This window comes from Glossina fuscipes, unplaced genomic scaffold (assembly GCF_014805625.2).
Source record: "Glossina fuscipes isolate IAEA_lab_2018 unplaced genomic scaffold, Yale_Gfus_2 257, whole genome shotgun sequence".
Taxonomy (NCBI): Eukaryota; Metazoa; Arthropoda; class Insecta; order Diptera; family Glossinidae; genus Glossina; species Glossina fuscipes.
Window position 1 is genome coordinate 918,343 of NW_023998600.1, and position 25,455 is coordinate 943,797.

General features: G+C 36.2%; 9 protein-coding genes across 11 annotated transcripts; 4 read left to right on the forward strand and 5 right to left on the reverse strand.

Moving 5' to 3' along the window:
• The first annotated feature begins 1,088 nt into the window (after positions 1 to 1,088).
• Positions 1,089 to 3,272, forward strand: LOC119642772 (polymerase delta-interacting protein 2). Its single transcript, XM_038042043.1, has 4 exons — positions 1,089 to 1,458; positions 1,666 to 2,263; positions 2,324 to 2,665; positions 2,736 to 3,272. Exons 1-4 carry the CDS (start codon positions 1,361 to 1,363, stop codon positions 3,057 to 3,059), a joined length of 1,362 nt encoding a protein of 453 aa, XP_037897971.1. The 5' UTR covers positions 1,089 to 1,360; the 3' UTR covers positions 3,060 to 3,272.
• Positions 3,273 to 3,347: 75 nt separating this feature from the next.
• Positions 3,348 to 4,468, reverse strand: LOC119642775 (39S ribosomal protein L44, mitochondrial). The gene has a single exon (XM_038042046.1). It carries the CDS (start codon positions 4,360 to 4,362, stop codon positions 3,376 to 3,378), a length of 987 nt encoding a protein of 328 aa, XP_037897974.1. The 5' UTR covers positions 4,363 to 4,468; the 3' UTR covers positions 3,348 to 3,375.
• Positions 4,469 to 4,758: 290 nt separating this feature from the next.
• Positions 4,759 to 6,103, forward strand: LOC119642774 (SWI/SNF-related matrix-associated actin-dependent regulator of chromatin subfamily B member 1). Its single transcript, XM_038042045.1, has 2 exons — positions 4,759 to 5,106; positions 5,170 to 6,103. The coding sequence occupies exons 1-2, from the start codon at positions 4,835 to 4,837 to the stop codon at positions 6,008 to 6,010; spliced, it is 1,113 nt and encodes a 370-aa protein (XP_037897973.1). The 5' UTR covers positions 4,759 to 4,834; the 3' UTR covers positions 6,011 to 6,103.
• Positions 6,079 to 7,889, reverse strand: LOC119642773 (histone deacetylase 3). Its single transcript, XM_038042044.1, has 4 exons — positions 7,510 to 7,889; positions 7,360 to 7,448; positions 7,104 to 7,298; positions 6,079 to 7,049 (listed from the first exon to the last, which is right to left on the reverse strand). The coding sequence occupies exons 1-4, from the start codon at positions 7,674 to 7,676 to the stop codon at positions 6,175 to 6,177; spliced, it is 1,326 nt and encodes a 441-aa protein (XP_037897972.1). The 5' UTR covers positions 7,677 to 7,889; the 3' UTR covers positions 6,079 to 6,174.
• Positions 7,890 to 8,489: 600 nt separating this feature from the next.
• LOC119642781 (3-ketodihydrosphingosine reductase) lies at positions 8,490 to 10,667 on the reverse strand. The gene is made up of 4 exons (XM_038042051.1): positions 10,473 to 10,667; positions 10,148 to 10,404; positions 9,510 to 10,078; positions 8,490 to 8,851 (listed from the first exon to the last, which is right to left on the reverse strand). The coding sequence occupies exons 1-4, from the start codon at positions 10,475 to 10,477 to the stop codon at positions 8,654 to 8,656; spliced, it is 1,029 nt and encodes a 342-aa protein (XP_037897979.1). The 5' UTR covers positions 10,478 to 10,667; the 3' UTR covers positions 8,490 to 8,653.
• A 104-nt stretch (positions 10,668 to 10,771) lies between these two features.
• LOC119642770 (methyl-CpG-binding domain protein 2) lies at positions 10,772 to 12,602 on the forward strand. Of its 2 annotated transcripts, XM_038042038.1 has the most exons (3): positions 10,772 to 11,037; positions 11,250 to 11,651; positions 12,025 to 12,602. In XM_038042038.1, the coding sequence occupies exons 1-3, from the start codon at positions 10,910 to 10,912 to the stop codon at positions 12,506 to 12,508; spliced, it is 1,014 nt and encodes a 337-aa protein (XP_037897966.1). In that variant the 5' UTR covers positions 10,772 to 10,909; the 3' UTR covers positions 12,509 to 12,602. The 2 variants fall into 2 exon arrangements, with proteins under 2 accessions (XP_037897966.1, XP_037897967.1); XM_038042039.1 differs by lacking the exon at positions 11,250 to 11,651 and having other exon boundaries at positions 10,801 to 11,037.
• Positions 12,603 to 12,684: 82 nt separating this feature from the next.
• On the reverse strand, positions 12,685 to 14,182 carry LOC119642771 (metaxin-1 homolog). Of its 2 annotated transcripts, none has more exons than XM_038042041.1 (5): positions 14,077 to 14,182; positions 13,868 to 14,007; positions 13,460 to 13,735; positions 12,977 to 13,375; positions 12,685 to 12,899 (listed from the first exon to the last, which is right to left on the reverse strand). In XM_038042041.1, the coding sequence occupies exons 1-5, from the start codon at positions 14,117 to 14,119 to the stop codon at positions 12,831 to 12,833; spliced, it is 927 nt and encodes a 308-aa protein (XP_037897969.1). In that variant the 5' UTR covers positions 14,120 to 14,182; the 3' UTR covers positions 12,685 to 12,830. The 2 variants fall into 2 exon arrangements, with proteins under 2 accessions (XP_037897969.1, XP_037897968.1); XM_038042040.1 differs by having other exon boundaries at positions 13,868 to 14,014.
• A 247-nt stretch (positions 14,183 to 14,429) lies between these two features.
• LOC119642785 (U6 snRNA phosphodiesterase) lies at positions 14,430 to 17,818 on the forward strand. The gene is made up of 4 exons (XM_038042056.1): positions 14,430 to 14,535; positions 14,596 to 14,916; positions 17,342 to 17,504; positions 17,561 to 17,818. Exons 1-4 carry the CDS (start codon positions 14,435 to 14,437, stop codon positions 17,735 to 17,737), a joined length of 762 nt encoding a protein of 253 aa, XP_037897984.1. The 5' UTR covers positions 14,430 to 14,434; the 3' UTR covers positions 17,738 to 17,818.
• LOC119642786 (dynein regulatory complex protein 11) lies at positions 17,737 to 25,388 on the reverse strand. The gene is made up of 6 exons (XM_038042057.1): positions 21,275 to 25,388; positions 20,795 to 21,210; positions 20,572 to 20,725; positions 18,804 to 19,558; positions 18,572 to 18,742; positions 17,737 to 17,916 (listed from the first exon to the last, which is right to left on the reverse strand). The coding sequence occupies exons 1-6, from the start codon at positions 22,103 to 22,105 to the stop codon at positions 17,751 to 17,753; spliced, it is 2,493 nt and encodes an 830-aa protein (XP_037897985.1). The 5' UTR covers positions 22,106 to 25,388; the 3' UTR covers positions 17,737 to 17,750.
• Between the last annotated feature and the right edge of the window lie 67 nt (positions 25,389 to 25,455).

Genomic DNA, 25,455 nt, shown 5'->3' on the forward strand with positions numbered 1-25,455 from the left:
TGTATCATTGTTAATTAATAAATAAAGCTAAGCTTAATTTAATTTAAAAAAAAAAAACCATGCAATTAAAACCAAAGTCCATCCATATAGTTATTCAAATTTCGTTATAAGTAACGATCAGGTCACCCTTTCTTAAAGTTAATAATAAGAAATATGAGCTTAGATTTGTTTACAAAAGAAATACGATCTTTGAGACTGCCACCTGCTATTTAATAAGATTCGAAGAACTTGGGGGCTTGTGTTTGGAATTACATATACCTCTTGATTTACGCGAGCGTGTTCCTCACGAAATCGTCTAAACGGCAGACCGAAAAAGCTCCGCAGAAGGCCCAGAAAGTAGGAATACAAGCTCACTTAAATTGTGATTAATTCGAGAATATCTATAATAAAAATGCATTCAAGAAATTTGGAACGCCACAAAGTGAGAAAAGCAAAAATTCTTCTGCTAGGTGTAGAAAATTTTTGATGAATTTCCATCCTTCCATAAAGAAACTACAAAGAAAAAATGTCGATCAAGTTCTAAAGCACAGAAGGACGAGTAAGCGGACGTAGCTAAACTAATTACTATGTTCACATTTTATTAAATCATCGATATTGTTTTTAAATGATTAAAATTTTAGAATTCCCCTTTTTCACTTCTCAAGTCAATGGAATTTATTAAAATTTCTCATGCATCTTGCTATACGTACTGAGATGTTAATTGTTTGCGCTTTGTTGTATTAAAATTATAGAGAATAGGTTCAGAAGCAGAGATTACCAGTGCTATATCCGCCTGAGTAACCGAGTAGACAAAGCTTTTCGGCTAACAACTCAATGATCGTGGTTTCAAATATCAAGTGCGGTAGAGTTCTCAATACAGTCGATCGCCTTTGATCGTAGCACTTTAGTCCTGCATTTATTTTTGTAGCTAAAAATTAATAATAATAATAATACCCAGTAAAATATCATGCAAAGAAAGAGGCAGATGCGTAAGAATAAATGTGCTTGTATGAAACGGCTATAAAAACGGAATGCTGCCAAATTTGCGCCGACTGTCACATCTTAGGAACAATCAATCACACACATAATTGACATGTTTAACAAATTATATTTTTCTTAACGAATTCTCGGACGCTGATTAAAAAAATGTAAATTCTTAAAATAATATAAATTACTTTAGCAAACAAAAACATATAAAAGCAAAAAATTCGATTATATCACATAAATTTTGGTGTTAAAATTATATTTTTCTGTTAAGTGAAATCGAGAATAATACGATAGTCTTCTTATTAGAGTATAAAAGAGCCACATAAAAATCTAACAAGAACTTGTGTAAAAGCAAGGAATCAACGCGAAATTAATTTATTAAAATTCCATCAAAATGGGATTTTTGCAACAAATGCTATTAAGCCGCTGCGCCCCACCGCTTATGTTTATAATAAAACGGACAGTTAAAAAGCAGAACTCAAATCCGACAAGGTAATATTTTGCAATCCAGCGTTTTCAAGGTTACAATCTTAGCATTTGGCTAACTGAGCATTTTCTAGAAAATTGATAATATCTAGAATAATTGAGAATAATTACGGACTGCCGTTGCGCAAAGTAAACAATAACAAATTTAGTTGCATAACAGGTGAATGCAAAATATTTAGTGCCGCCTTTTTCCTTGGTATTGTTTCGTTGCAGATTAGCAGAAGTAGGTCGTTTGGAAACTATCAAATTAGATGGCAAATATGAAACTGGACAATTATTTCTGCATCGTATATTCGGTTATAGAGGCGTGGTATTATTTCCTTGGACAGCACGTGTTTACGATCGCGACTTGCACAGTCAAACCAAACCAACGCCATCAACTAAAGCAACGACTGCACAGCCACCTCAAACGACAATAACGCAGCCGCCTTCTATAAATTCCAACACAGCTGCTGCAAGTAATGCAACCGAAACAGGTAAATCAGCAGCAAGTCAAGAATATTTTCCGCCGAAATCTTCAACAGACGCCGCAGAGAGCGTTTCAGCTGCTTTAAAATCCCAGTTAAGCGAAGTGGTTAATACATTAAATTCTGCGGTCAGTAGTAATACATCTTCAAGTAGTTCGACAACAAGCAAATCAGCTACGGAAACCAAAAGTAACGCGACCAGCGGCACGAATTCTACATCAACTAGCAGTAATGCTTCAAGTTCAACGTCTTCAACTTCTAAGGATAGCAATTCCAAAGAAATTAGAGGCAAGGTGCACACTTTCTATCAGGTGCTAATCGATTCAAGAGACTGCCCGTACATAGTAAAGTCGTTACTTAGTTATATCGATGAAAATTTTTTAAAATAGTTATTCGTATTTTAGAGAGCGCAGACCGAGGCAGTAACATTTTTAGGTAGTCAAGACTCTAATCGCAGCCTGTATGCAATACCTGGTTTAGATTACGTGTCGCATGATGATATTATGCCGTATTCGTCTACCGATAAACTGCCTTTGCACCATGAATTATTTGACAAGTTCCTGAATCACGTCCCTGAAAAGCAACCAACGTTCGAAGCCAAAGACACGCTCAAATCCTGGCAAGATAAAAATCATCCTTGGCTGGAGTTAAGCGATGTACATAAAGAAACTACAGAAAATATACGTGTCACTGTGATACCATTCTATATGGGATGTCGTGAGACGCCGGCCTCGTCCGTATATTGGGTACGTAAATATACGATGTTTTTATAATTTTGCCTTTATACTTTGTTTTGTGCTTATTCTTTATCAATAGTGGCGTTATTCTATACGTTTAGAAAATTTAGGAATGATGAGTGTGCAGTTACGAGAACGACACTGGCGTATATTTTCTTTGTCCGGTACTTTGGAAACTGTACGAGGCCGAGGCGTTGTAGGCCAGGAGCCTATATTAAGTCCTCGCCTGCCCGCCTTTCAATATAGCAGTCATGTAAGTCTGCAAGCGCCGAGCGGTCATATGTGGGGTACGTTTCGTTTGGAACGCGAAGATGGTCATATGTTTGATTGCAAAATCCCGCCCTTCTCGCTTGAAAGCAAGCCCGAAGATCCCATCACGGGACAGCCAATTAAAATGGATTAAAAGCAAGTAGGACTTAAAATTAATCGCATAGTTAAAGAACAGTTTTAATTTAATATTTTAGAACTTGCTATGATTTTATGCAAAAGTTTGAAGAAGTTTGAGATATATATATATATATATATAGTGCATAACTAAAGTTTTCAGAGCAGAGATAAAATCACTAAATTTAATGTGATTGTAGCCAATTTAAATTAAAATGAAAAAAATTAAAGTTTTAAGTTAATTTAAAGGTATTTCGTTATTTAACATTAGTGGAAAAGTACGTATGTAAAGAGGAACAGAAAAAAATTATTTGAAAAACAATTTTATTTCATTTTTAATTCGAAAGTGGAGGTAACTTAATAGATTTACTTTCAACTTCTATGTTAAAATTGAAAGGTTTTCTATTTTCGTGAATTTCAAATATAGTTTGTAAAGCATCCAGCGCGGCCAACTGAGTTGCAGTATTGATATCTTCGCCGAAACCCTTTCCTAATAATTTTTTATTGGAATACAGTCCGACAAAATATGCTGCTAATATAGTATTCTTGCCACAGTCTGCAATCAAGCGGGGTTCTGGATCGCCTATTCCTCTTTGCCGACATATTTGTTTTAAAACTGCGCCAGGCTTATCAATATGCCAAATCTCCATTAAGTCCTTTTGATTTAATTGAGTACAAATAAAATCTCTAACAAATGAAAAAGCTCTTTCCAACCCGCTTGACTGCTGCAGACAGCCAATTACAGCCAGCAATGAACGAGACATTGCGTCGCTTGAAGGCGGATAGTCTGCGTCCATCAACAATTCTTTCATGCCCAAATGCAAAGCAACATGCGCTAATGTGTCGACAGATAATAAATATGAAGTAACGGCTTTATGACCTTCGGCAGGCATTTTTGGAAGAGAGTGCGCTACGAAAGCTTCAATATAGGCTTTCGCTAAACGTTGACCATGTTCTGCTAATTCCACATTGTGTTTCAATTGTATATCAGCATTTTCAACGCCCAATTCTTCTTGCTTAACCTTCTCTTTGGCTACATACGATTCTTGGGTTAAAGCTGTCTGCAATAGGGGTATTTGAAAGTCTTCGTTCAATCTTTTACCGAATGCAAATAATTCGGCGCGATAGTTCCAATCCAAAAATCTCGAGCGAGGTTCGGGTGGCTGAGGACCCATCTTTTTGGCACGTTGTCGAAGCTCGCGTAGGACAGGGGCAACCCATCGTTTAATATGACGACGAAGTCGCAAATTACCGAAAGTGTCTCCCACGTTTTTAACCGATGAAATCTGCATACATCGCAAGGAGTTTCTCAGCAAAGCCATTAAATTTTTATTAAAGACTTTTTGAAAAAGTTTAATTTGTCCTTAGGATTCCTTTGTTGTCTATTTTGTCTTATTAAATAATATATGTGGAAATGATGCCAAGTTAGAGTACAAATAAATTATTTTAGTCCCAATGCAAATGCTATCATAATTATATGGGATTGTAGGGGATACGTTCCTAGGTGGCAAAATAAAAAAAAATCAAATATATACAAAAATCAATTTAATTGAACATTTTGAACATTTTAATTAATTTTTTTGTTTGCACGCTATAGTTTTTTGGTTGCACGCTATACTTTTTGGTCAGACAGCTGAACAGTTACTTCTATTGCGAATGATTGATAATTAACTAACGTAACTGAAGAAGAAGAAGTCGAGAGTGAAAAACACTCAAGACGCTGAAAAGAATTCTAATATTAATTTTAAATCAGTAAATGGTTAAATTTTTTAATCGGTCAAATTTATAAATACAATGTCTATACAAACTTACGGCGATAAACCGGTTGCTTTTCAGCTAGAAGAAGGTGGAGAATACTATTATGTCGGCTCAGAAGTAGGGAACTATTTGCGGCTATTTCGTGGTATTTTGTACAAGAAATACCCGGGTATGACTCGCATTGTGCTCTCCAATGAGGAACGCAAACGTTTGGCGGATTCCGGCCTAAGTCCACACATATTAGCTAGCTCAGTTTCATTACTGCGAGCTTGTGAAGTAGACGATATTATAGCTGGAAACGATGAAAAGTTTGTATTGCAATTTTTGGGTGTTCTCATATAAGTGATCAAATGCATATATAACTTTAACAGGTATAGAGCAATCTCCGTAAATACATCGGATGCACCGTTGCCACGTGAAAGCAAATCTAAAAAACAACCCCAATATGTGCCGACAATGCCCAATTCCAGCCACCTAGATGCTGTTCCTCAAGCTACTCCGATTAACCGAAATCGGATACACACAAAAAAGATTCGTACTTTTCCTATGTGTTTTGACGATACTGATCCAACCGCGAATCTTGATAACGCAGCCCAAAAGGAATGCTTGGTACCCATACGATTGGATATGGAGTTGGAAGGACAAAAGTTACGCGATACATTTACTTGGAACAAAAATGAGAGCATGACTACTCCAGAGCAATATGCAGAAGTTCTATGCGACGATTTAGACTTAAACCCAATACCATTTGTCCCAGCTATTGCACAAGCTATACGTCAGCAAATCGAAGCATTTCCCAGCGAAACGCCAATTATAGAAGAAAGTAGTGATCAACGAGTTATTGTTAAACTCAATATACATGTCGGAAATACCTCTTTAGTGGACCAGGTGGAATGGGATATGTCGGATAAAAACAACAATCCTGAAGAATTTGCAATTAAATTATGCGCTGAATTAGGTTTGGGAGGTGAATTTGTGACAGCTATAGCTTATAGTATTCGAGGACAATTATCTTGGCATTATCGGACGTATGCGTTTAGCGAAGCTCCTCTATCGACTATAGACGTTCCCTTTCGAAATCCTAGCGATGCGGATGCATGGGCTCCATTTCTCGAAACCTTAACTGATGCCGAAATGGAAAAGAAAATACGTGATCAAGACCGTAATACTAGACGTATGAGGCGCTTAGCCAACACTACTACGGGGTGGTAAGGACTTTCCTTGTCATTTCGAATCAGTAAAAATTATGGTCATGAGTCATTGCATTGTTTGGTGTATAAATGTAAGCTTATTATTTATTACACATGGTATGCTTTTTAAATACAATTTGATTGCAACCCAATGCTAAATATCACTCGACCGTTTGAACGGTTTTTTCAACTATCAACTACGTTATCAACTTTGTCTTGATCTTGTTCACCATCAAAAAACTCATTTTTCGGTTCAACAATTTTGTCTTCTTCCGATTGCGATATTCTCACATCAGGATCCTCTTTTTCCTCTTTGATACGCAGCTCTTCCATGTCCTCGTCGACCGGCAGTTGTAACATTTGTACACTTGGCGAATGCTGGCACATTTTTAAATTTTCATAAACATGTTTAACTATAGCTTCTAAGTACTGTTTTGAGTTTGCATTTTCTTGCCGAGTATTTATATCAGGATGAAGCGTGAAATCTGGAGCAAAAAACTCCAAATATTCTGTCATAGGTAATTCGTTTGATATAGGTTCATCAACTAGTAAAGATGTTTCGTGAGTCCAGCACCTGGCTACGTTGCGCAGCGTGTAACCGCCGCCACCTACCACCAAAGTGGGCACGTTCAAACCTTTAACAAACTCTACACAAGCACCATGACCACGAGTGCTTAATGAAAAGCAACCCAGACGGTCACCGGCCAAAGAATCGGCACCGCATTGCAGTACAATGGCGGTAGGTCGATAAAAATCCATAACCGCTGAGATGATAGGTTTAAAAACTTGGTAATAACTTTGATCGTCTATGCCCTCTTTAAGAGGTACATTGACGCTATAGTATCGGCCTGATTCTGCTCCAATTTCGTACATATCGCCGGTGCCAGGAAAAAAATAATTACCATATTTATGAAAAGATACGGTCATTACGCGGTCAGTTAAATAAAATGCTTCTTGAACTCCATCTCCATGATGAACATCTATATCTATGTAAAGAACTCTGGGATGATACTTTAAGAGTTCCAATATACCAATTACGATATCATTCACATAACAAAAACCTACAAGAGAGAAAGATAATTAAAATGTTAGATACGCAAAAAATGTATTTGTACCGGAAGCCTCGAATTTTTTAGCATGATGCAAACCACCTGACCAGTTAATGCAAATGTCGCTGTGATTATGATTAAGCTTTTGTGCTCCTTCTAGGGAAGCTCCAGTATACATGGAGCAAAATTCAAATAATCCATCAAATACGGGACAGTCTTCTCCTACGCTAAAATGAGATAAGTATTTTGTGTATCCCACAGCTAAAATGAAGTTGGAAGAGATGAAATTGGTTCCTTCTTAAGTTAAACTGAAGAAACTTACAATTGCAATGAATATTTTGTGGAGTTACTTGTTGTAGGAATTCTATATACTCTTCGCTATGGAAACGTAGCATATCCTGAGCACTAGCTCTTTAAATGAAATATTAGTTCGTACAATTTTTAATACTATAATGCCTTTGATTTTACTTACTTATATGGACGGTAAATTTTCATTTTCTTGTGTAACCCGTAATTCATTACGAGGCTATGTGTCACAGACAGACGGTGAGGCTTCATGGGATGTCCGGGACCATAATGGAAATTGCCGACATCTGGATTATAAAAATATGAAACGCGCCTATTCGAAGAGCTGGCCATAGCTCTTAATATACTTTAACTTTAATCGTAATCTAATGTGCTCCCAGTTGAAAGCCACTCTTTTATAAATAGTATGACCAGCAGTACGATTACCATGTAAACAAGACGTTGAGTTAAACTGAAATCTAAATCACGTAAACTCATAACTTTAATAAATTTTGAAAATCACGATGTTGATTTTTGCTTTGCTTAAACATGGAATGCGTATTTTTATAATATAATAATTGCAATTTACCCAATTGTTTATAAAACAACAAAAATGCTATTGTAGAAGTGCTTCTTCTTATTCATCAATTCATCATCATACTAAATGCAGTGCCAGTATTATGCAGTAAAAAAATTGTAGACTTTACCAACGCAGTAAGATAAAAATACGGTTAGCGCGGTTTGTAAATTACAATAACTTTTAGAATTAAAAAAAAGTTGTTTCTTTGGTCTGAATGAAAGAGAACAGAGAATAAGAAGTTTTATTTGGGCTTTTATATTATTTTGTAAAGATTACTGGCAAAAATTTTCCCTTTATGGTAATTGCGGCTATATTTTACTATAAAAGTTTCGTTCGCCTTATTAGCCGTTCATTCAGTAATCGTTTTTCGCCATTAACAACTGTATACCAAACTTCATTTTCCTTTTCCTTGTCTTTGCTAATTTTGCCATCTGTTAAGACGTTCAGATTATTTCTGGAAGGACTTTTTGAAGGACTTTACAGAAATTAAGTAACTGAGTGCTTAACTTCTGACCAATCATATAGTAATGTGATTATTGTAATTATTAAAAATTATATATTTTTCTTTAAAAATTAATTAAGTATATTTATTAAAAACTTAACTAGTGAATAAAATAAAGGGAACTTTGGCTAAATTTTGTGCTATTAATTCATTTCCAATAATTTTTCATTGATGGCAGCTTAAATATAACCTACGCTCTTAACTAAATTTAAAATCAAAATCTTTTCACAAAGTTGGTTTATGAAAGAATTAGTCATTTTTCTCCTTGGCGCAGTTTTTAATAATGCGTTCAAAATGTAAATGCAAAAAACAACCGATTACTCGTAAGGGCCCTAAGAGCAAGGCATGAAAAATATTTTGAAGAAGTCCTCCCCAACGAAATAGGCCGCCACCTAACAACGTTACCAACCATGATTCAAAACCCAATATTGATATAAAGTTGCTTTTCTGTAATAGAAATATCCAATTGAAAATTTTGTATTACACATGCTCAAATCTTAGACAAAATGAAAAGTTCGCGGAATGACTGCGACTGTACACATGATTGCAACAAATTAGCATGGAAAATGTTAAAAGAAATTTAAAGTTACATAAATGATTGCTTTTACACCGATAAAATAATTACTGGAAAATATTACTCAAGCTGACTTTAAACAAGTCGGCCGAACCTAGAAAAAAAATGGACCGTAGTTATCACTGGCATATTAAATGTATATTAAATTCTTTCAATCTTCAATCGATTTCAGATTGGACTCCAGATTTGTAGCATACGGAGGTCTTTATATTCATAAGTTCTTTCCAATCAGTAAAATAATAATCGAAAAATTCTTCTGGCCCAATTGAGCGCAAAGACTTAAAAAAAAAAACTAGACTTGAGAAAAAACTTAATTTGCTATGAAGCCGGTTGCAAACAATACAGATTTAAAGAAACTGAACAAGGAAATGGTGGAATATTCATGTTTCAATCTTCCAGGAATTACTGTGGAATTCAAAAAATATTTAAACTTTGCAATGCGAACGCCGCAGTCATATTTTTTTTAGCTCTAACCTTACATCATCTCCGCGTTATGAGCTCTTCATATTATTGGCATATATAAATACTCACCAAAGCGTCATTTAGGATTTGCTTAGCAACGTGTTCCGGTTCAGCCAATCCTCCGCCACCAGATATAATTTTTGTTTCTTTGGGTTTGGTTTTTTCTTCGTTTTCAAAACCGGGGGTATTGGTATCAGCCGGCAAAGCTAGTGTTACTGAAATTCCCAAATGCCTCGATTCCATAGCAATTGTTTCAGCCATTGCTCTGAGAGCAAATTTTGAAGCAGCATACGGTCCATAACCATATATACCAAATAAAGCTGCCTGAGAAGCGGTAATTACAATAATACCTTCACCGGATTTCTTCATTTTTGGTAGAACATATCGCGTACAGTTATATGTACCCCAATAATTAACATTCATCAGCATTCGAGCATCTTCAATGGACACCTCTTCGAAGGTCCCGCATATTGCTAAACCAGCACAATTAATTAACATATAAATATCTCCCAAGCTCTCTTCTATATTAGCAAAGGTTTCGGCTACCTGCTCATATTCAGACGACAAGTCCAAGCAGCGATATTGGAATTTTTGTTCAGGCAACTGACGTATGACCTCCATAAGAGCTACTGCTCCGCCTAATTGAAAATAAAAATCGAATCGTTACTGGAATTTCTTTTCCTTTAACATTATAATTAATTACATACTCAACATCTTTTCATCACGTGCTATCACAGTTACATTAGCGCCCTTCATGGCACATTCTACTGCCAAACATAATCCAATACCTTTGCTGCCTCCAGTTATAACTACATGTTTGCCCACAATATTTTTAGCTCGTTTACGTGTTACAAACATATAAACCAATATGTGCACAGCAATTGCCACAAATATATACACACCAATTTCTCCAGTCAGAAATGCCATTGCGAACGTGTATCTACTTGCAGATGCAAAAGAATCTCTGGTAATTAAAGAAAGAAGAAATATTTCCTCTTCTTACTTTATAAACTCGATTAGAAAGTTACATACCGCATACAGACACAAACTAGAGAGGAGTTGGTGCTGTTATTTTGATCGCTTTTCAGGTGCTAAAATGTTTTCAACAATTAATTATTTTTATTAGTTAGTACCAGTAAAACTAGTTCTGAATTAAAAATTAAAAATATTCAACTATTATTATTGTTATTAACAGCAGCTCTTTCTTGGAGAAATCGGTGTAATTATAACTAAATTATTGTATCCACGTTGCCATGTTGCTAATACTTATCTACTGACGAATCTGGCAGCATTGTAAAAGTCCGTTGACATATTCTTTTAGCATTATCCTGGCAGTTCCGTCTTGCATAAAAAGAATTGTTTTGCTTTCTTCTTTCAGACAACAAAAAAGAAAAAAAAAAAGCTAAACAATTTTTCTTAACCGCTATTAGTGCACAAATTTTATTAAAAATACTTAATAAAGTGTTCAAATGAACTCGAATATTACTATTGAGCGAAAAAGAGTAGACTGTAATGCTTTACCAAAGGGCTGGCAAAGAGAGGAGGTACTAAGAAAATCAGGAATCTCAGCAGGAAAAGTTGACGTTTACTACTATAGGTAAGTGAGAGAGAGGAAAATAATTTTTTTTTTAAACATTATATAGTAAATATTAACCAAGATGCACGTTATATCAAAATTTTAACACTTTCTTTCAATTCAATTAATTAAAACACACAAATACACTACCTGTCACACACACGTATCCTTTCCATTCACCGATCACCCACTTGACCTATGTATTTCTATACAATGTTGTTGGTGAACTGTAGCCCTACAGGTAAACGTATTGACACAAAACCTCAACTGGCACGACATTTGGGAGATGCGATAGATATAAGCAGTTTTGATTTTCAAAAGGGCAAATTTATACATCACCTACCGCTGCCTTCCATATCCGTATATCGCTGTTCGGCTGCCAGTGGTACCGGTTGTCTTAATTCAAGCAGTACGACGTCTATAGCTTCTGGAGGTCCTCTAACAATAACACCACAAGCTGCTAGCTCAAATTCTTTAAAACGGAAACATAAAACGGCAACGCAACCTCCATCTGGAGCATCGCCACAACATAGCACTTTACTGGGGTCTTGTACTGCAACTGTTCCTACCGCAGCAGTGCCGGCAGCAGGCAGTAGCAACGTTAACATAAGACAGCAACAACAATTAGAATTCAGGTAGAGCTTCTGAGTGAGAAGGTCGATTGTGGTGCATGTCGTGTCATTCGATTTTGGTTTTACTTTCTTCTTTGTCTTTTCGTTTTGTATCCCTTCACAAAAATTGGCAGTTACAAAAATTTCCCGCGCTTGATAAAAATGCTGGGAAAGGCTTTTGTTTTCTTGAGAATTGGCGGATTTGTAAATTTATTAAGCTTTAAATTCATTTGCAAGTGAATGCATGTTTTTTCTTTTTTTTTTTTTTTAATTAAATTTTGAAGGTACCCCACAACGGAGCTTAATAAACGCTATTTGGGGTACTTTCTCTAGCTGATGTGTTGGTACTATTTCTAATGTTGGCTTCCTATATATAAAATTTGCATATTTTTGACAGTCGAGCATTGCGCTCAGATGCTTCATTGGTTCCTCCGATACGTCAAACAGCCTCTATATTCAAGCAACCGGTAACGGTGGTGCGTAATCACGAGAATAACAAAGTAAAACATGACACCAAGCACGGTGCTCAGGAAAAGCCTAAGCAACTTTTTTGGGAGAAACGTTTAGAGCGTATGCGAGCCTGTCACGCGAGCGGTGAGGAATTGGATGATATTGTTTTACCGAAAAATTTGAAAGCGTTAGGTCCTAATGTACATGAACAGACGGTTATGCAATCACTAGCCACAGCTTTGCATGTGCTAAATACGCCCGTAACTGGACAAACTGCCACGAAGTCTGAATTCCAAAAGAACGCCCCGGCTTTTATTAATCCTGATCAGCCACTAATGCAGGCCATACTAGTCTCTGATGACGATATACGGCGACAAGAAGACCGTGTAAACATAGCCCGACGAAAACTACAAGAAGCCTTAAAGGTTTAAATCTAAATAATATACTGATTTTAGGATTAGTTTAGTTTCTAAGTTGAATTAAGTAAGAAACAATTTCTGCTATTGTTTAGAAAATTGAATTATTTTCTTTATTATTTAAATGACTAAAATGCCTGACTATAGAAGACGACTAAAATCTGTAATAAGCTGCTTGCCCTTGCCCCTATTAAGTAAATGCTGCCAAAAATGGCTCTAAAAATTAAAATTATTATAAGAAATTTATAATGTATATATCGGCTTAATTTAAACCAAAGCTAATTGAACGGCCATCCTGTTTTGGAAACAAATACTCTTTGGAGTTTTGTTGCTTTATTCACTCCATTTCTTCGTCCATCATATCGTCAGTGTTATATGCATCGTAATATTGTCGAGCGCTGGAAAACTAATCAAAAAGATGAATAGCACAAAAGTTTATTTAGATCTATGTGGTAATCGAAATGAACTCTTGTGTTTATCAACCTTTTTAAAGAAACCGCGCCACACAGCAAACGCGCTCATAGCGAGTACCGCTCCAATACCAGCTAAAATTTTAGTCTTCTTTTCAGATTCTAGGAACTGGCGTTCAGTAGCAGTTAATAAGGGATCATTAGGATCGACTCCGTCTTTATTTGTATTTATCGAATTAAATGATTCCTTTTGGAAGATGTCACGTGATATTCGGTTAATGAAATTCACTAAATTCCCGCAGCCTTTTATATGATTACTTAATGGATTATTAGGCAGGTTTGTCTTATATAAAATCGCCAAATACGAATAAACAATTGCATCAAATTCACTGAAATCATCGCCGAAAAACCAAATTTTGTTATCTAAACGTTTTGACAAAGTGGTTACACACTTTTTCGCTTTACTAATCAGCTTTAAAGGAAAAAATTTTAAAAATAAATTAAAATTATTGATTTTTCAAGCCTATATATAGAAATTGATTAATATAGTACCCACATAGTCTCTGTCATGAGCTTCCAATTTATCATTTATATCAAATCCTCCCATAACTAAGATTATGTCTTGGGCCTCTTTCTGATACGAAGAAGGATAATAGAAGTTAAACGGGAATGGTGTACGTTTGGCATATAAACTTCTAGTTATTTCATAGTTGTTGGGATCGCCGTACAAAAAGTAATAATAATAAGCGTTAAGATTGCTGAACACCCAGGTAGTAAATGTTTGCGAAAGGCATTTTGCCTTTTTTGGCAATTTTGCATCTATGGCGTAGTTCTTTAAAAAAGAAGGGAAAAAATGAATCGAATAATAAAAAGTTCATTGACCGCTGTCTCTTTTTTTTTTGCCTTTTTTATTCTTCCTACTTAAACATGCTTACACTCTCTTCAACGAATTATACTCACACACCTCTTTATCCAGTAATTGCTTTATCTGCTTATAGCCAACAAATTTCTGAATGCCAATTTGTAGATACGGCAATTTTCCGGCACCTGAACGTAAAGGATTCCCACATGTTTCAATTATTACAGGAAAACGTGTGAATTTAACTAAACACTGCCATTTTAACAAATTAAAATCATAAGGAAAATGTGATGCAATCTGATTGATTAACTTACCAAAACGCGCAAACACTCCAAATCTATAGAAGGCAAACCCCATTCACCTTTGTAAACGTATAAGACAGCGCCCAAAAGCATAATTTATTCCAAATTAATTATATAGAAGAAATCCAAAAAAAAAGCATAATTTTCCTTGTCGTTATTTTTACCAAAAAATCTCGCCGGAAAATAAATTTATATCTTTTTTGTGAGGTTATCTATCTGTCAATGTTAGATTAATATTATGCTTCTTCCTTTTTAGTGTAGCTACTAAAAAGTGTTGACATGAAATACAACACAGTGCGAAGACAAGTTTTTCATTACGTGAAAGTAAACAATTTATTTATTTATCAATTTTTCTTGTGATGTAAATAAAATGTCTTTGGTTTGTTACAGTAATTCCTCAGCGTCCGAAAGTGAAGAAAATTTGGAAGATACTGCGAACTGCAATAAATCCATTATTAGCAATATAAACCGGTAGGTCTTTCATTTTCCTATACCTTAATGTGTAATCAAAATATTATTAATATTATTTAGTAAAAATCTTCCCCAGGCTACTACGTTATTGGGTGAAAGTAAAGCTTCTGTTGAAGTTATTGATGAGCCTTCTTTGCACGAAGGACGCGTAAGAAGTTTTAAACATGAGCGCGGAAATTGGGCTACTTATATCTTTGTGCCTATCAGCGATGATCTTCTTGAAGATTTGCAAGAATCTTGTTCAGCACAAATTAGCAAATTGATCGAAATTAAAAGTTCCACCGAATTTCACATAAGTTTAAGCAAAACTATTGTTTTGCAATATCATTTAATTGATGCGTTTGTTGAATGTTTGGAAGGCGCCATCCAAAATTGCCAAAGGTAAGTAGTGAAAGTTAATTTATTACTACCTTGAATTACTGATAAATAAGATAATCGTATATTGTTGGTGTGAAAAAACAATGATTAAAATGTTAGCGGCTCCAAAGGTGGCAGCTGTAAAAAATATTTACGTTGCCTATGTAAAATAATACCAAAATTTATTATTCTTATGGCTTCAATCTTAAAATCATGTTTTCTTTCTATTTTTTTTTTGCGAAAGTTCTGAATTTCCTTCCGAAATTTCAATCTTAAATTGCGGATTTTCATCGTTGCTATCATAAGAGCCGAGTGAGAACAAGCCCATTCAATTTAATTATATTAAATTATCGTAGCGGGAAAAATCTCTAAATGTTTCTCCATTCTTTGATTACAAATAGGCAGTGAGTAGACAATCCCGCAAGCGGTTATCACTCTTATACTTCTTCAAACACATTAGCAAAGTTCGAATTTTTCTTAATATCTTTGAAACTTTTGAACCTATTGACTTCAGTTTTTTCAACATTTGTGCGAATTTTTGGAAATAAGAAATTCTTACAATATGATTTCAACTGACTTCAGGTGACGAGGAGTACATTCATTTGTCAAAATGATTGCAGCGCCCAGAAGAAAGCTTCGGAGACATTACACCTTGTACGTATCTTCGATTAGCATCAAATTTTTAATCGACTTACGCATGTTCGCTTGTTAGATTGTCATTCTGTCCGTCTCTATAATGCCTGTTGTAAACATTCGTCTGGCCTCAAAAATGAAGCAATCGTCTTCAAACATGGTAGAAACAAGTTCGTGCACGCAAATGGTATTGAAAAAAAGACGAAAAAGAAAAAAACTGGTCGAAGGGCACGCTACTATGTAAGCACTATGTAAAGTGAGCACAACTCTATTTTTCAAAAGGACTAAAAATTGGTTTTTTGCTCTTTACTTATACACTACGGTAGACAAATTTATAAAAGTTTGAACGTATGTTCTGTGAGCAATGCTGGAGTGCTTGTACAAAAGGGGAGTAAAATTGGCCATGTCTATCCAGGGTATAAAATTATCACTTTTTTCTTCAATATCTTTATAATGCGCAGGAAAAAGCTTCAAAAACTCCAACATTTTTGGCCAGTTTCAAATTTGAAATGCACCCAACGCTTATGCAACAAAGACTGTGAGCATCTTTGCTTTCTGTGTTTTTCTTTATTACTCATAAACTACATATACAACATAATGCATGCATAATACATATACATGTATGAACATATACAACATGCAAACTTGCACTTTTATTCTGAAAATAGAAAAAATCAGACCCGCCTGTCCAATATTGTAGAATATCACAATTTAGTTCTTTTCTTTTTTTTTGGGATCATGGTGTTGGGTCAGGACCAAATATAATTTTCTTACTTGTTCAACTGTGAGATTAATTGCGTGAAAAAGTGCATTATTCTTTAGACATTGCTTTGAAAAAAATAAATGGTATATTTTTGAGAAAATACGAGTACAAAGAAGTATTTTTAGTTTAGAGGTCTTAAAAGAACTGCTCTTAAAAACAATAGAGCTAAAAGAGCGTGGCTGGCATTTTTAGTTACATTACGATTAAGTTAATGTAGCCCTTTTTATAATTGTAATATAACGATACTAAAAGGGATTCTTTATATTTGTAATACATGAAACAACGGCTTGAAATAACAAATGGCGGTTTAGCTTCAACGTTCATATAAGTATGTATGTATAATATGTGTTTTCAAAAGTATACCATTTCTATACAATTAGAAACAATGGATGTATTCACTAAATGGGACGACTTGAGATAGACGTCGTGTTATATTTATTTACTTATTTCAATTTCATTGGTTGCATTTCAAAATATAACTAATATCAAGTCAAGAAGTAGAAAAAAAAGATTTAGTGCTATCCGCATTTTATACTCACGTCATAGCGGAATAATGTGCATGCGAGTTACGTTCACCACTAATCGACATAAACTTAACCAAACACAAAATTGTCAGTAACCTTATTTTTATTATTTTAAACCTATTAGCGGACCTGATCTGATCGTACGATATTGTTTTTTTGCCATTGTTCAACGAATAGTATACGTATATATATATATATATATATATATATATAAAATGGCAATATTAATATGTATTGTGGATTATTGAGTGCCTACTAGCTGCTATTAAAAATATGAGTAGTGCTATATCATCATCATAAAGATTTACAGTTGGTTTTAGGATTCAATCCGAATATTGATCAAACCATGGGTATGAATCATTATCGAATTTAAATACATCAGGTAGACCTTGATGTACATAGGGATTCACAATTCGTCCCAGTATTATAGAATATTTTCTTACTTTCAGTCATCAAAATAAAACTGTGTTGGGACAATGAGGCATTATACCAATTAACTGTATTTACTAACACAATATTCAACTTTCAGTTTCTCAGTAACCTTAAATCAATTGATGGTTTACACGAATTCTGAACGTTCAAGAACATTTTTAGCTGTTAAAATAGAGGATCTGTATATGGTGAAAATGACGGAGCTTTTAAGCCATGTTAATCGAGTGATGCTTGACTTTAAACTTGATACATTTTATAAGGTAATAAGTACTTTCCACTATTTCAAATAAAGAATGACAAATTCTTCTGCTTTCAGGATCCTTCTTTCCATATTAGCTTTCTGTGGTGCTTAGGTGACCAAGTGAAGTTGATTGAAAGTCATTTACCTCAATTGGTGAAAGCTTTAAAAGATTGTTTATGCGTTAAGACCGAAATACGGAATATAAAGTGTAAAAGCGGTTATAAAGAGTTTACTTTTAAGCTTAAAAATTAATTTTTCAAAATTATTAATTGTTCTTTTTATCATTATTTTGCTTGGCTGCTTGAAATTGCTCCTCCAAGCGTGCCTCTTCCTCTAATTCCAGTAAACGTTGGTAACGGCGTCCCAACGGCGTTTTAGACCACCATGACTCAAACGCTTCTTCCTCCTCTCGATACACTGGATCTCGTGTACTTGAAATAGACAAAACGCAAATAAGAAAGGCGTATCCTGTTTCAGATGATTTTTTGACGTTCGCTACATTGTAAAAACGCACCTTTTTTTACAATTGCTTTTTTTTTTTGCTTTTTTGAGGTTACGTTCTGGTGTTCATTCTAAGAATAAATTTGACAAAGTCTACCCTGGAATGATATGTTCACGTAGAAAGACTTAACAACATATGCGATCCGACTTCAATGTTTGTGCCGGTCCTACACTAGGTAAAACGAAGCGGAAATTTTTGTTGCATCATTTGACATTTTCTACGGTTCAAGAGACATACACACAAGAATATTATAACCACAAAATGTGCCGTTCAGCGGTACGAGAACGACATTAGCCATAACAGACACCTGTTTTTTCCGTCACATCTAACATGTGAGAATACAGACCAACATATAGCTAACATACCGTTAATTAAGACAGCAAGCGAGTTATCGGAAATGAAATGAAAACGAAATGTATCGAGAACGAAGTCTGAAGGTAAAAGGACTTAAAAAAGAAAATTTGTCATATCAAGAACGCAGTTTTACATTGTCTCTGGGTGGTCGACATTGGCATGCTTAAGCAACTATGAATCTGACACGAACGAAAAATGCAATGTCAATAGTATTATTGTATTTTATTTACCTTAAAGTATTTATTAGTTCGGCATGAGTTAAAGGCCGTGATCGCAGTTGTAGTCTCCGTTTACAGCTTAAGACTTCTTTCAAGCAAGCATTGACTGAACCTATGGTATAACCATCCGATATTTTTGCCATTACACTGCAATCCAAATTAGATAAACCGCCAGAATATTCACTAAATAATCAAGAAAAAAATTAATGAACAGCGCTCATGCGAGATTTCTATTAACTTTTACTTTATCATAGTTGTCCAAGCGTGAGATAAAGCTCCATAATCTGGTCGCGGTATATAAATGAAACGGTTAAAAGTTTGCTGCAATAGCTTTTGATCTGCTTCCCATGGCAAATTTGAAATGCCTACGAATAAGACACGATCTTCGGCAGCAATGTTTTTAATTAATTTAGGTAAGTCCTTTTTTAAACGCTTCGGATCGGTACGATCTGTTTTTGGTACTTTCTTCATAAATGGACGTTCAGCATCGCCCATGTAAATAACGGATGGTTGCAGTAAACGCGACACTTTCAATAATAAATGTATTAACATAATTAAACCGGACTTTCCAGGATATTTGCCAACGATATTGGCCGGAGTTATATCGAACAATACGGCACCGACTTCAGTACAAATAGCGTGCAGTAACGCCTTCTTACCCGAACCTTTTGGTCCCGTCAATAAGATGGAGCGTATTAACGGGCAAGAATTGTGTATTTGTTCGGAACCAAGTGGCAAGACACAATATTCCACAAGGATTTGACGTATATCACCGGGCGAGGGATTCATACCGTTACGCGCCGTTGTCGCTTTATCGCCTAAATATTCACTCAAATGTATTTCTGGATATTGACGTATTATACCGTTCGTAACCAGTTCTTCGTATAAAGATTCGGTAGTACGATCGGGTGTTAAATCTTTTTCTTTCTTCTTTTTACCTTTTTTCCCGGATCTTCTAGCTTTCTTATTACTTTTCTTAGATTTTTTACCTACAGCCGTCTAGTGAATTATAAGAAAATAAGCTAAGATGATGATATAAATATAAACTATAAAAACTTAAATTTCTCAAGTTCACTAAAAATTCAATACGTTGCAGATAAGAATCGCGGATTGGGAGAAAAATAAACTGAATTTGCATAGTTCTAGGGGCGTTTCTCTCGAAAGCAAGGTTTTAAAGTTCGTGGACCCTTCCAACTTTTATCCAACTGCCCAGAGATTTTAATTGCAGAGTCAGCTCTGAATTTTGTCAATAATTTCAGTTTTGGAAATTTTTTAGCAGATTCTGAATACTCATTCAATTTTAAGGCACATTTCTAAAATATTTTGTCGTTGTAAAAAAGAATTTTGAATTAACATGATATTGACAGTATCGTTGTCGATTAAAGGCGGCCGAACGGACTTTTCAGAGGGTTCACCTTTCTCCTATTTGAACTTTTTCGAGCCATCTCCCATCACGCATTTTCATTAAATGTTTTCAAGAAATTTATGCAGGCTACTGTAGCATTTCTTGTTTGTTGGAATTCGCACTCGTTTTAATATGCAACTATTCGTATGATGAACGTTCCTAATAGCCGTGCATACACGGCCGCGTCTTGATTACTACTAGCATCTAGTTCACTTGCTAGGTCAATATATAAAAGCAAGAGATAACGTCAAATGAATATGGGCGTGCTTTTTGAGTTTTGTCGTAACCGGCACAGACGGGAAATTCCGGTAGACTTAATGTATTACAGTGAAAATAAGAAGAGCTATAAAACAAATAATTTCGGTAAGCAAAAGATGACGAGTACGAGAGATTCATACAGTTTTTTTTTGAATGTGATGACGAGTACGAGAGATTCATACAGTTTTTTTTTGAATGTGACAACATTACTTCTGAAAAGTACATAAAGGCATCGACCAAGAGCTGTGTTACTCGTTATCTTATGCTTCATTTAAAAGTGGTCCCGAGTGGAAAGATTTTATTGTGGTGCAATGTATTGATATTTTAGGGCAAACTTTCTTTAACTAACCTGCAACAAATCCAATTCTTGTCTCATTGCTTCATCGACCAGTCTTCTAAATTCGAGTTCGATTTCTTCATATTTTTCTGCATAAATCATATCTTCGTAGGGCCCTTGCGCTACATTACCAGATTCATCTTTATCACGCCAGATTTCATTGAATCTTGAAAAGCGAAAAAGAACAATAGAAATTTTAATCTATCATAATGTACGCTCTGTTCTCTTTTACCACCTTTCGATTTCAGTTTTGATATCCAGTATGCAATTGGAAGGTGCTGGTTGCAGATTAGCTCCTTCTGTTTCCGCTTGATTTTCATTAACATTCAAATCGCCACTGCGTGCCGGCGATTTGGTTTTTTCTTTAGTCTTACGTGACTCCTTTGAAGAGCGAGCCGATGAGCGGCTTACTTCGCTTTCCGTACCTGGCCTACTAAAGATGTGCAAAGAGCCACCTTGGTCTTCTGAAGGAATATCTGGTAATTTACCGGTTTTGTCATAACAATCTTTTATCCAGCCACGTATATCATCGGCTATATCTTCAGTCATGATGGGTCCGTGTCTGTTTTTGATTTCTTCACGTATCAATTCTGTTCGTGCCAATAATTTTTCTTGATAAGCTTCTTGCTTAACATAACGATGTTCATAAACCTGTTTAAAATAAATTGTTAATATTCGTTTATCTCTTTTTTTTTAAATTTTTGAATGCGAGAACCTTCTCCAGTTGATCCATTTTCTCCTGTCTCTCTTTTAGCTCTGACGTGGCCGGTGGTACCATACCAATTAAAATCATTTCGTCCAATTTGCGGCGGCGTGTCGTCCGTCGTGCCGTGTGGCCGCGCCACATTTTCTGTATTTTCATGGCTGCTATTAAACTCGATTCAGTTCGATTTTTATCTTTCTCCTCATTTTTGCTTTTCTCCTTCAAAATACGTATCTCTTTCATGAAATGGGCTCTTAAACGTCCTTGTCGTGCTCGTTCATGCCTTTGAATTAATTGTATAGCTTCCAGATCCGTAAGTTTCTCTATCGTCGGATTTTCTTCCAACCAACCTAACTTTATTTGAATTTCATGCATTGTCTGTTTACGTTGCTCGATATCCTTACGTCGTTCACGTAAAAAATAGCGTGGTATCCTTAGCTCAGTGTCGTGGGGTGTCAGTTTTAAACTTTCGATAACGCGATCGTTGTAACTAAACTCCATAACATCAATATTAACCAGATCATGCTTTAATTCAATAACCCTGCCTAGACAAGCATCTAACAGACTACGTATCAGCTGTCGTTTCTGGGGTTGTACAATTTTATCGTAAACATCTTCAAGTTTATTAGCCAAACAAATGTACCGTACATAAAATTCGTAAGTGCTCGCTTGCATGATATCTTTAGCATCGCCAGCAGCCAAATCTGAATCAATATTCATGGCGGCGAAAGCTGATACGGTTGCCTCAACATCTTGATTTTGGCGTTCATAATCGGATATAGATAGTAATTCAATTTCGTGTTGTGTTAGATGCCACAATTCGTTATAATAATTATTGGACATGATTTTCTATGCAATGAGCAAAATCAAACACGTCGTTGAATCGTATCTTTGGGAGTGACCCTTTAAAATGAGTTTTATATTAAACAAAAATTTCAGTTGCTTAGGTCACTACTGTTACGGTTGCCTTGCATTTTGCAGTTTATTATTTGTTTTTATTAGCAACAAGAATATGAAAGCATATCTTTAATTATGCCTTAACAATTTTTATACTCTACTCCACCGAAGTTAAGCTAAGAGCATATAAAATTTAATCTGACGTACGTAACCCGCTACAGCTCTTGCCTTTGATTTAAGAACGTGTGTCCATTTGATGTCAGCCGATGTATTTTTGTGTTCAACTTACGGGTTGTGATTTTCAATATATTTTGATAAAATGCAGTGACCTAAGATGTTTTGGATCACAAGTGAGTGCCATTACATGCTAAATGCCTATTTTCAACCATTCAATACACTACATTGTCTGATACATTTCTTATTTTTGTAAGAAATATAGATCAATTAAAGATTCAAATTTCCTTATTAGGATAGGAACCAAAAAATAGACAAAATGGTCCAAATTTGCTATAGTTAATTTTTTATCTTTAATTATTAATCAATGATCTGATTTTCTTCATGAAGCATTGAAAATTAAACCTTTTCGTCATATGAATGTCAGTTTTCGTTATATGAGAGAGGGTTTAAAAAAGCGATACAACCGATCCAAAGTTTCCACATTAGTTTAGAATGCCGAAGTACTATTACTTAGCCATCTTCGGCGAGAAATTTTGAGAACTGAAATTTTATGCCGTATAACGACTTTCCAAAATATGGCGTTATGCGGGGAGCGGTCGAAAAAGTGGACGATCCGAACCGTTTACAATAGATGTCTGCGTACCAAATTTGATTAAAATATTTCCAAAATGGTGCCCTGCTTAGATCGATTTAGCAAACGATTTTGAATCGATCATTATCATAAAGCATGGGTCTATCTTGAGCTCTTCTGGGATTACATATTTTCGCACAAATTTAATACACACTGTACTACAAGTGTAGGGTAGAAATAGCCTCTACATTATTTTATCACTTGCACGTGTATTATCAAAATTAAGGACTAATCCTAAAGGTACTTATGAATGAGAGGACTCATATAACCTGGTGGTCAGAGACAAGAAAATAAATAGATGATCCGACATATTGTTCAAAAGTCAAACTAGGAAAGTATTAACGAATTTATGTCTTTTTGTTATCAATAACAGTAACAACGTTGTTAATTAGCAGCAGTTTGACTGCTTGTTCTTTCATTCTCATTATTTGTATGGATAAAGATTTTTTTAATAGTTTCTTGATATGACGTAGCAATCTCTCAAACGTTTTCAAACAGAACCATTTCAAATTCTGCGTTTTTAAGTGAATATGCGCTATGGTATATTCTAAAGTAAATATGGTGGACCCCACGACTTAGTGGATTAATTTTTTCAATACAATATCGTCGACATGGGTCTCAAATAAAAGGAAATGGAAAGTAGAATGCGATGAGTGAAGTGTGTTAATTCTAGATTAATTGAGCTTGCGCATACCCAGCGTCTACTGGCTGCTCTCAGGAAGAGATTTTACAAACGATATGCCCGTTAAAATAAATGCCCTGCCATTGAAGTCACGAACAACCCGAGGAAGACGCAACCAAGAACGTATGCGTCGAGCCGGATGCCAGCAGCCAGAAACTACGTACAACATTGTGCACGCATGCCACAGGACAGCATGAGCTCGAATTGACAGACATAAAGTGTTGCCACATATGTAGCAAGCAAGCTGAAAAACCTCGGTTATATTGTTATCCAAGAGTCACCTCTCAACGTCAAAGACGGCCTCAGGAACCCAGATACTGACGCACTGAGACACAAATACGCCATGATACTGGACGCACAATCGGCGAAGTGGGTTCCAATGCTAATGACTTGGACACCGCACACCATAGGAAGAAAGCGTACTACAACACAGGCACTATATAACAAGCGATTTGCATCTAATACCAGCGTAGAGTACTGACAACTGGGAACATTAGCTCAAGTTGGCAAAACATGTGGAGCAAAGCTTTAGTCGACGAGTTAATTCGGTGTGATTAATACAGCTGATACATCACTAAATCCTAACCGTGCACCCGTTTGTACCTTCCGATGTTTCAACATATTCAACTTCACAACAACAGCAGGACGCGGAGTCGGTTAAGGGGTCCTATTTCCCCACTCCCTTTATGATCATTGTATGCACATGACTATTTAATCTGTTCGAAACTCTTTCACTCAGAGAAGGTACAGAGATCTTTCCTATCCAACGAGGTGCCGGCTCATTAGACACAACATATTAGTTTATCATTTATCTTCCTATGGTTGTATTTTGTTTAATATATATTCTGTAAGGAAGTGTTTGGCTTCCTTATTAACAACAAGTCCGTCCGCCTAAACGTCACCCGCAGACAGGGCATTCCTCAAATTCTTCTTGCCCACCCGATACCTCGAGCGGTTAGACGACCAGGTGCGCCAGACATTTCAACGAGTCGGCGGAAAATTTAGGGATTACGCGCTACGCCTGCAGGACTTGATGCGGCACCTTAATTACACGAAGCAACAGAGGCTCGACAGAATCGAGCGGAATAGTCGTAGGGAGTATCAGCTTTTCTTCGGGGACACCTAAATGAGATGATAGTCCTGGGAGAGCGCTTCGAAGATATACCGACAGTAGCAACGACACCACTCTTGAGAGAAACATCAGGAATACCCCGCCCACTAGGAGAGAACGCTCCGACCTCGATAAATCCCAGCGGTGCCAGCAGAAATGTCTGCCGGCGATGTGCCCAGCCCGGCCACCTGGCGCGCGATTGCCGTAATCAGCGTGTGCTATTCTGTTGGGATTGTGGCGGCCGGGCGTGTTGACAAAGAACTGCTGCCGCCAATACACCGAACAACACCCACAGGCGAGAGGCATGACGACGAAGGAGACTCTTGGCCGGGAGAAACCACCGTCATTGGCGGCGCCAAACGTTCTGGGCATGAGCGGTAGCACCTTGGTAGCCTCCCTCTCCGCAGTAGGTCTACCCACGACAGGAGTCATCGACACCGGGGCGACGAGAAGCATCATCCGTGAAGTGGCCGCCGGATGCATCCCCTACGTAATAAGGGCTGATACAAAGTGTTATTCAATCCAGATGGCAGATGGAACGTCCCAAAACAGCCAACGAACGATAACGGTGGAGGTGAAGATAGGCGACAGCGCAGTAGACCTTGAGCTATTGGTGGTAAAAAGGAGTGTCGACCACCTCACCCTGGGCATGGACTTCCAACAGCCCTTATAGCGCACCGATCGTGGGGGTGCCC

Coding starts and splice junctions, on each gene's coding strand:
- LOC119642772 (XM_038042043.1), top strand. CDS start 1,361: ATGGGATTTTTGCAACAAATGCTATTAAGCCGCTGCGCCCCACCGCTT. Junction 1,459..1,665: donor CAGAACTCAAATCCGACAAG/GTAATATTTTGC, acceptor GTTTCGTTGCAG/ATTAGCAGAAGTAGGTCGTT. Junction 2,666..2,735: donor CGGCCTCGTCCGTATATTGG/GTACGTAAATAT, acceptor CTTTATCAATAG/TGGCGTTATTCTATACGTTT.
- LOC119642775 (XM_038042046.1), bottom strand. CDS start 4,362: ATGGCTTTGCTGAGAAACTCCTTGCGATGTATGCAGATTTCATCGGTT.
- LOC119642774 (XM_038042045.1), top strand. CDS start 4,835: ATGTCTATACAAACTTACGGCGATAAACCGGTTGCTTTTCAGCTAGAA. Junction 5,107..5,169: donor ATAGCTGGAAACGATGAAAA/GTTTGTATTGCA, acceptor TAACTTTAACAG/GTATAGAGCAATCTCCGTAA.
- LOC119642773 (XM_038042044.1), bottom strand. CDS start 7,676: ATGGCCAGCTCTTCGAATAGGCGCGTTTCATATTTTTATAATCCAGAT. Junction 7,449..7,509: donor AAAATTTACCGTCCATATAA/GTAAGTAAAATC, acceptor TTTCATTTAAAG/AGCTAGTGCTCAGGATATGC. Junction 7,050..7,103: donor TAAAAAATTCGAGGCTTCCG/GTACAAATACAT, acceptor TCTCTCTTGTAG/GTTTTTGTTATGTGAATGAT.
- LOC119642781 (XM_038042051.1), bottom strand. Junction 10,079..10,147: donor ACGTGATGAAAAGATGTTGA/GTATGTAATTAA, acceptor ATTTTCAATTAG/GCGGAGCAGTAGCTCTTATG. Junction 8,852..9,509: donor AAATCCTAAATGACGCTTTG/GTGAGTATTTAT, acceptor TTTCTATTACAG/AAAAGCAACTTTATATCAAT.
- LOC119642770 (XM_038042038.1), top strand. CDS start 10,910: ATGAACTCGAATATTACTATTGAGCGAAAAAGAGTAGACTGTAATGCT. Junction 11,038..11,249: donor GTTGACGTTTACTACTATAG/GTAAGTGAGAGA, acceptor GGTGAACTGTAG/CCCTACAGGTAAACGTATTG. Junction 11,652..12,024: donor CAACAACAATTAGAATTCAG/GTAGAGCTTCTG, acceptor TATTTTTGACAG/TCGAGCATTGCGCTCAGATG.
- LOC119642771 (XM_038042040.1), bottom strand. CDS start 14,157: ATGCTTTTGGGCGCTGTCTTATACGTTTACAAAGGTGAATGGGGTTTG. Junction 14,015..14,076: donor TGGAGTGTTTGCGCGTTTTG/GTAAGTTAATCA, acceptor TTAAAATGGCAG/TGTTTAGTTAAATTCACACG. Junction 13,376..13,459: donor AAGCTCATGACAGAGACTAT/GTGGGTACTATA, acceptor TTTCCTTTAAAG/CTGATTAGTAAAGCGAAAAA.
- LOC119642785 (XM_038042056.1), top strand. CDS start 14,435: ATGTCTTTGGTTTGTTACAGTAATTCCTCAGCGTCCGAAAGTGAAGAA. Junction 14,536..14,595: donor ATTATTAGCAATATAAACCG/GTAGGTCTTTCA, acceptor AATATTATTTAG/TAAAAATCTTCCCCAGGCTA. Junction 17,505..17,560: donor AACTTGATACATTTTATAAG/GTAATAAGTACT, acceptor TTCTGCTTTCAG/GATCCTTCTTTCCATATTAG.
- LOC119642786 (XM_038042057.1), bottom strand. CDS start 22,105: ATGTCCAATAATTATTATAACGAATTGTGGCATCTAACACAACACGAA. Junction 21,211..21,274: donor AAATGGATCAACTGGAGAAG/GTTCTCGCATTC, acceptor TATTTTAAACAG/GTTTATGAACATCGTTATGT. Junction 18,743..18,803: donor GCTTGGACAACTATGATAAA/GTAAAAGTTAAT, acceptor TTGATTATTTAG/TGAATATTCTGGCGGTTTAT.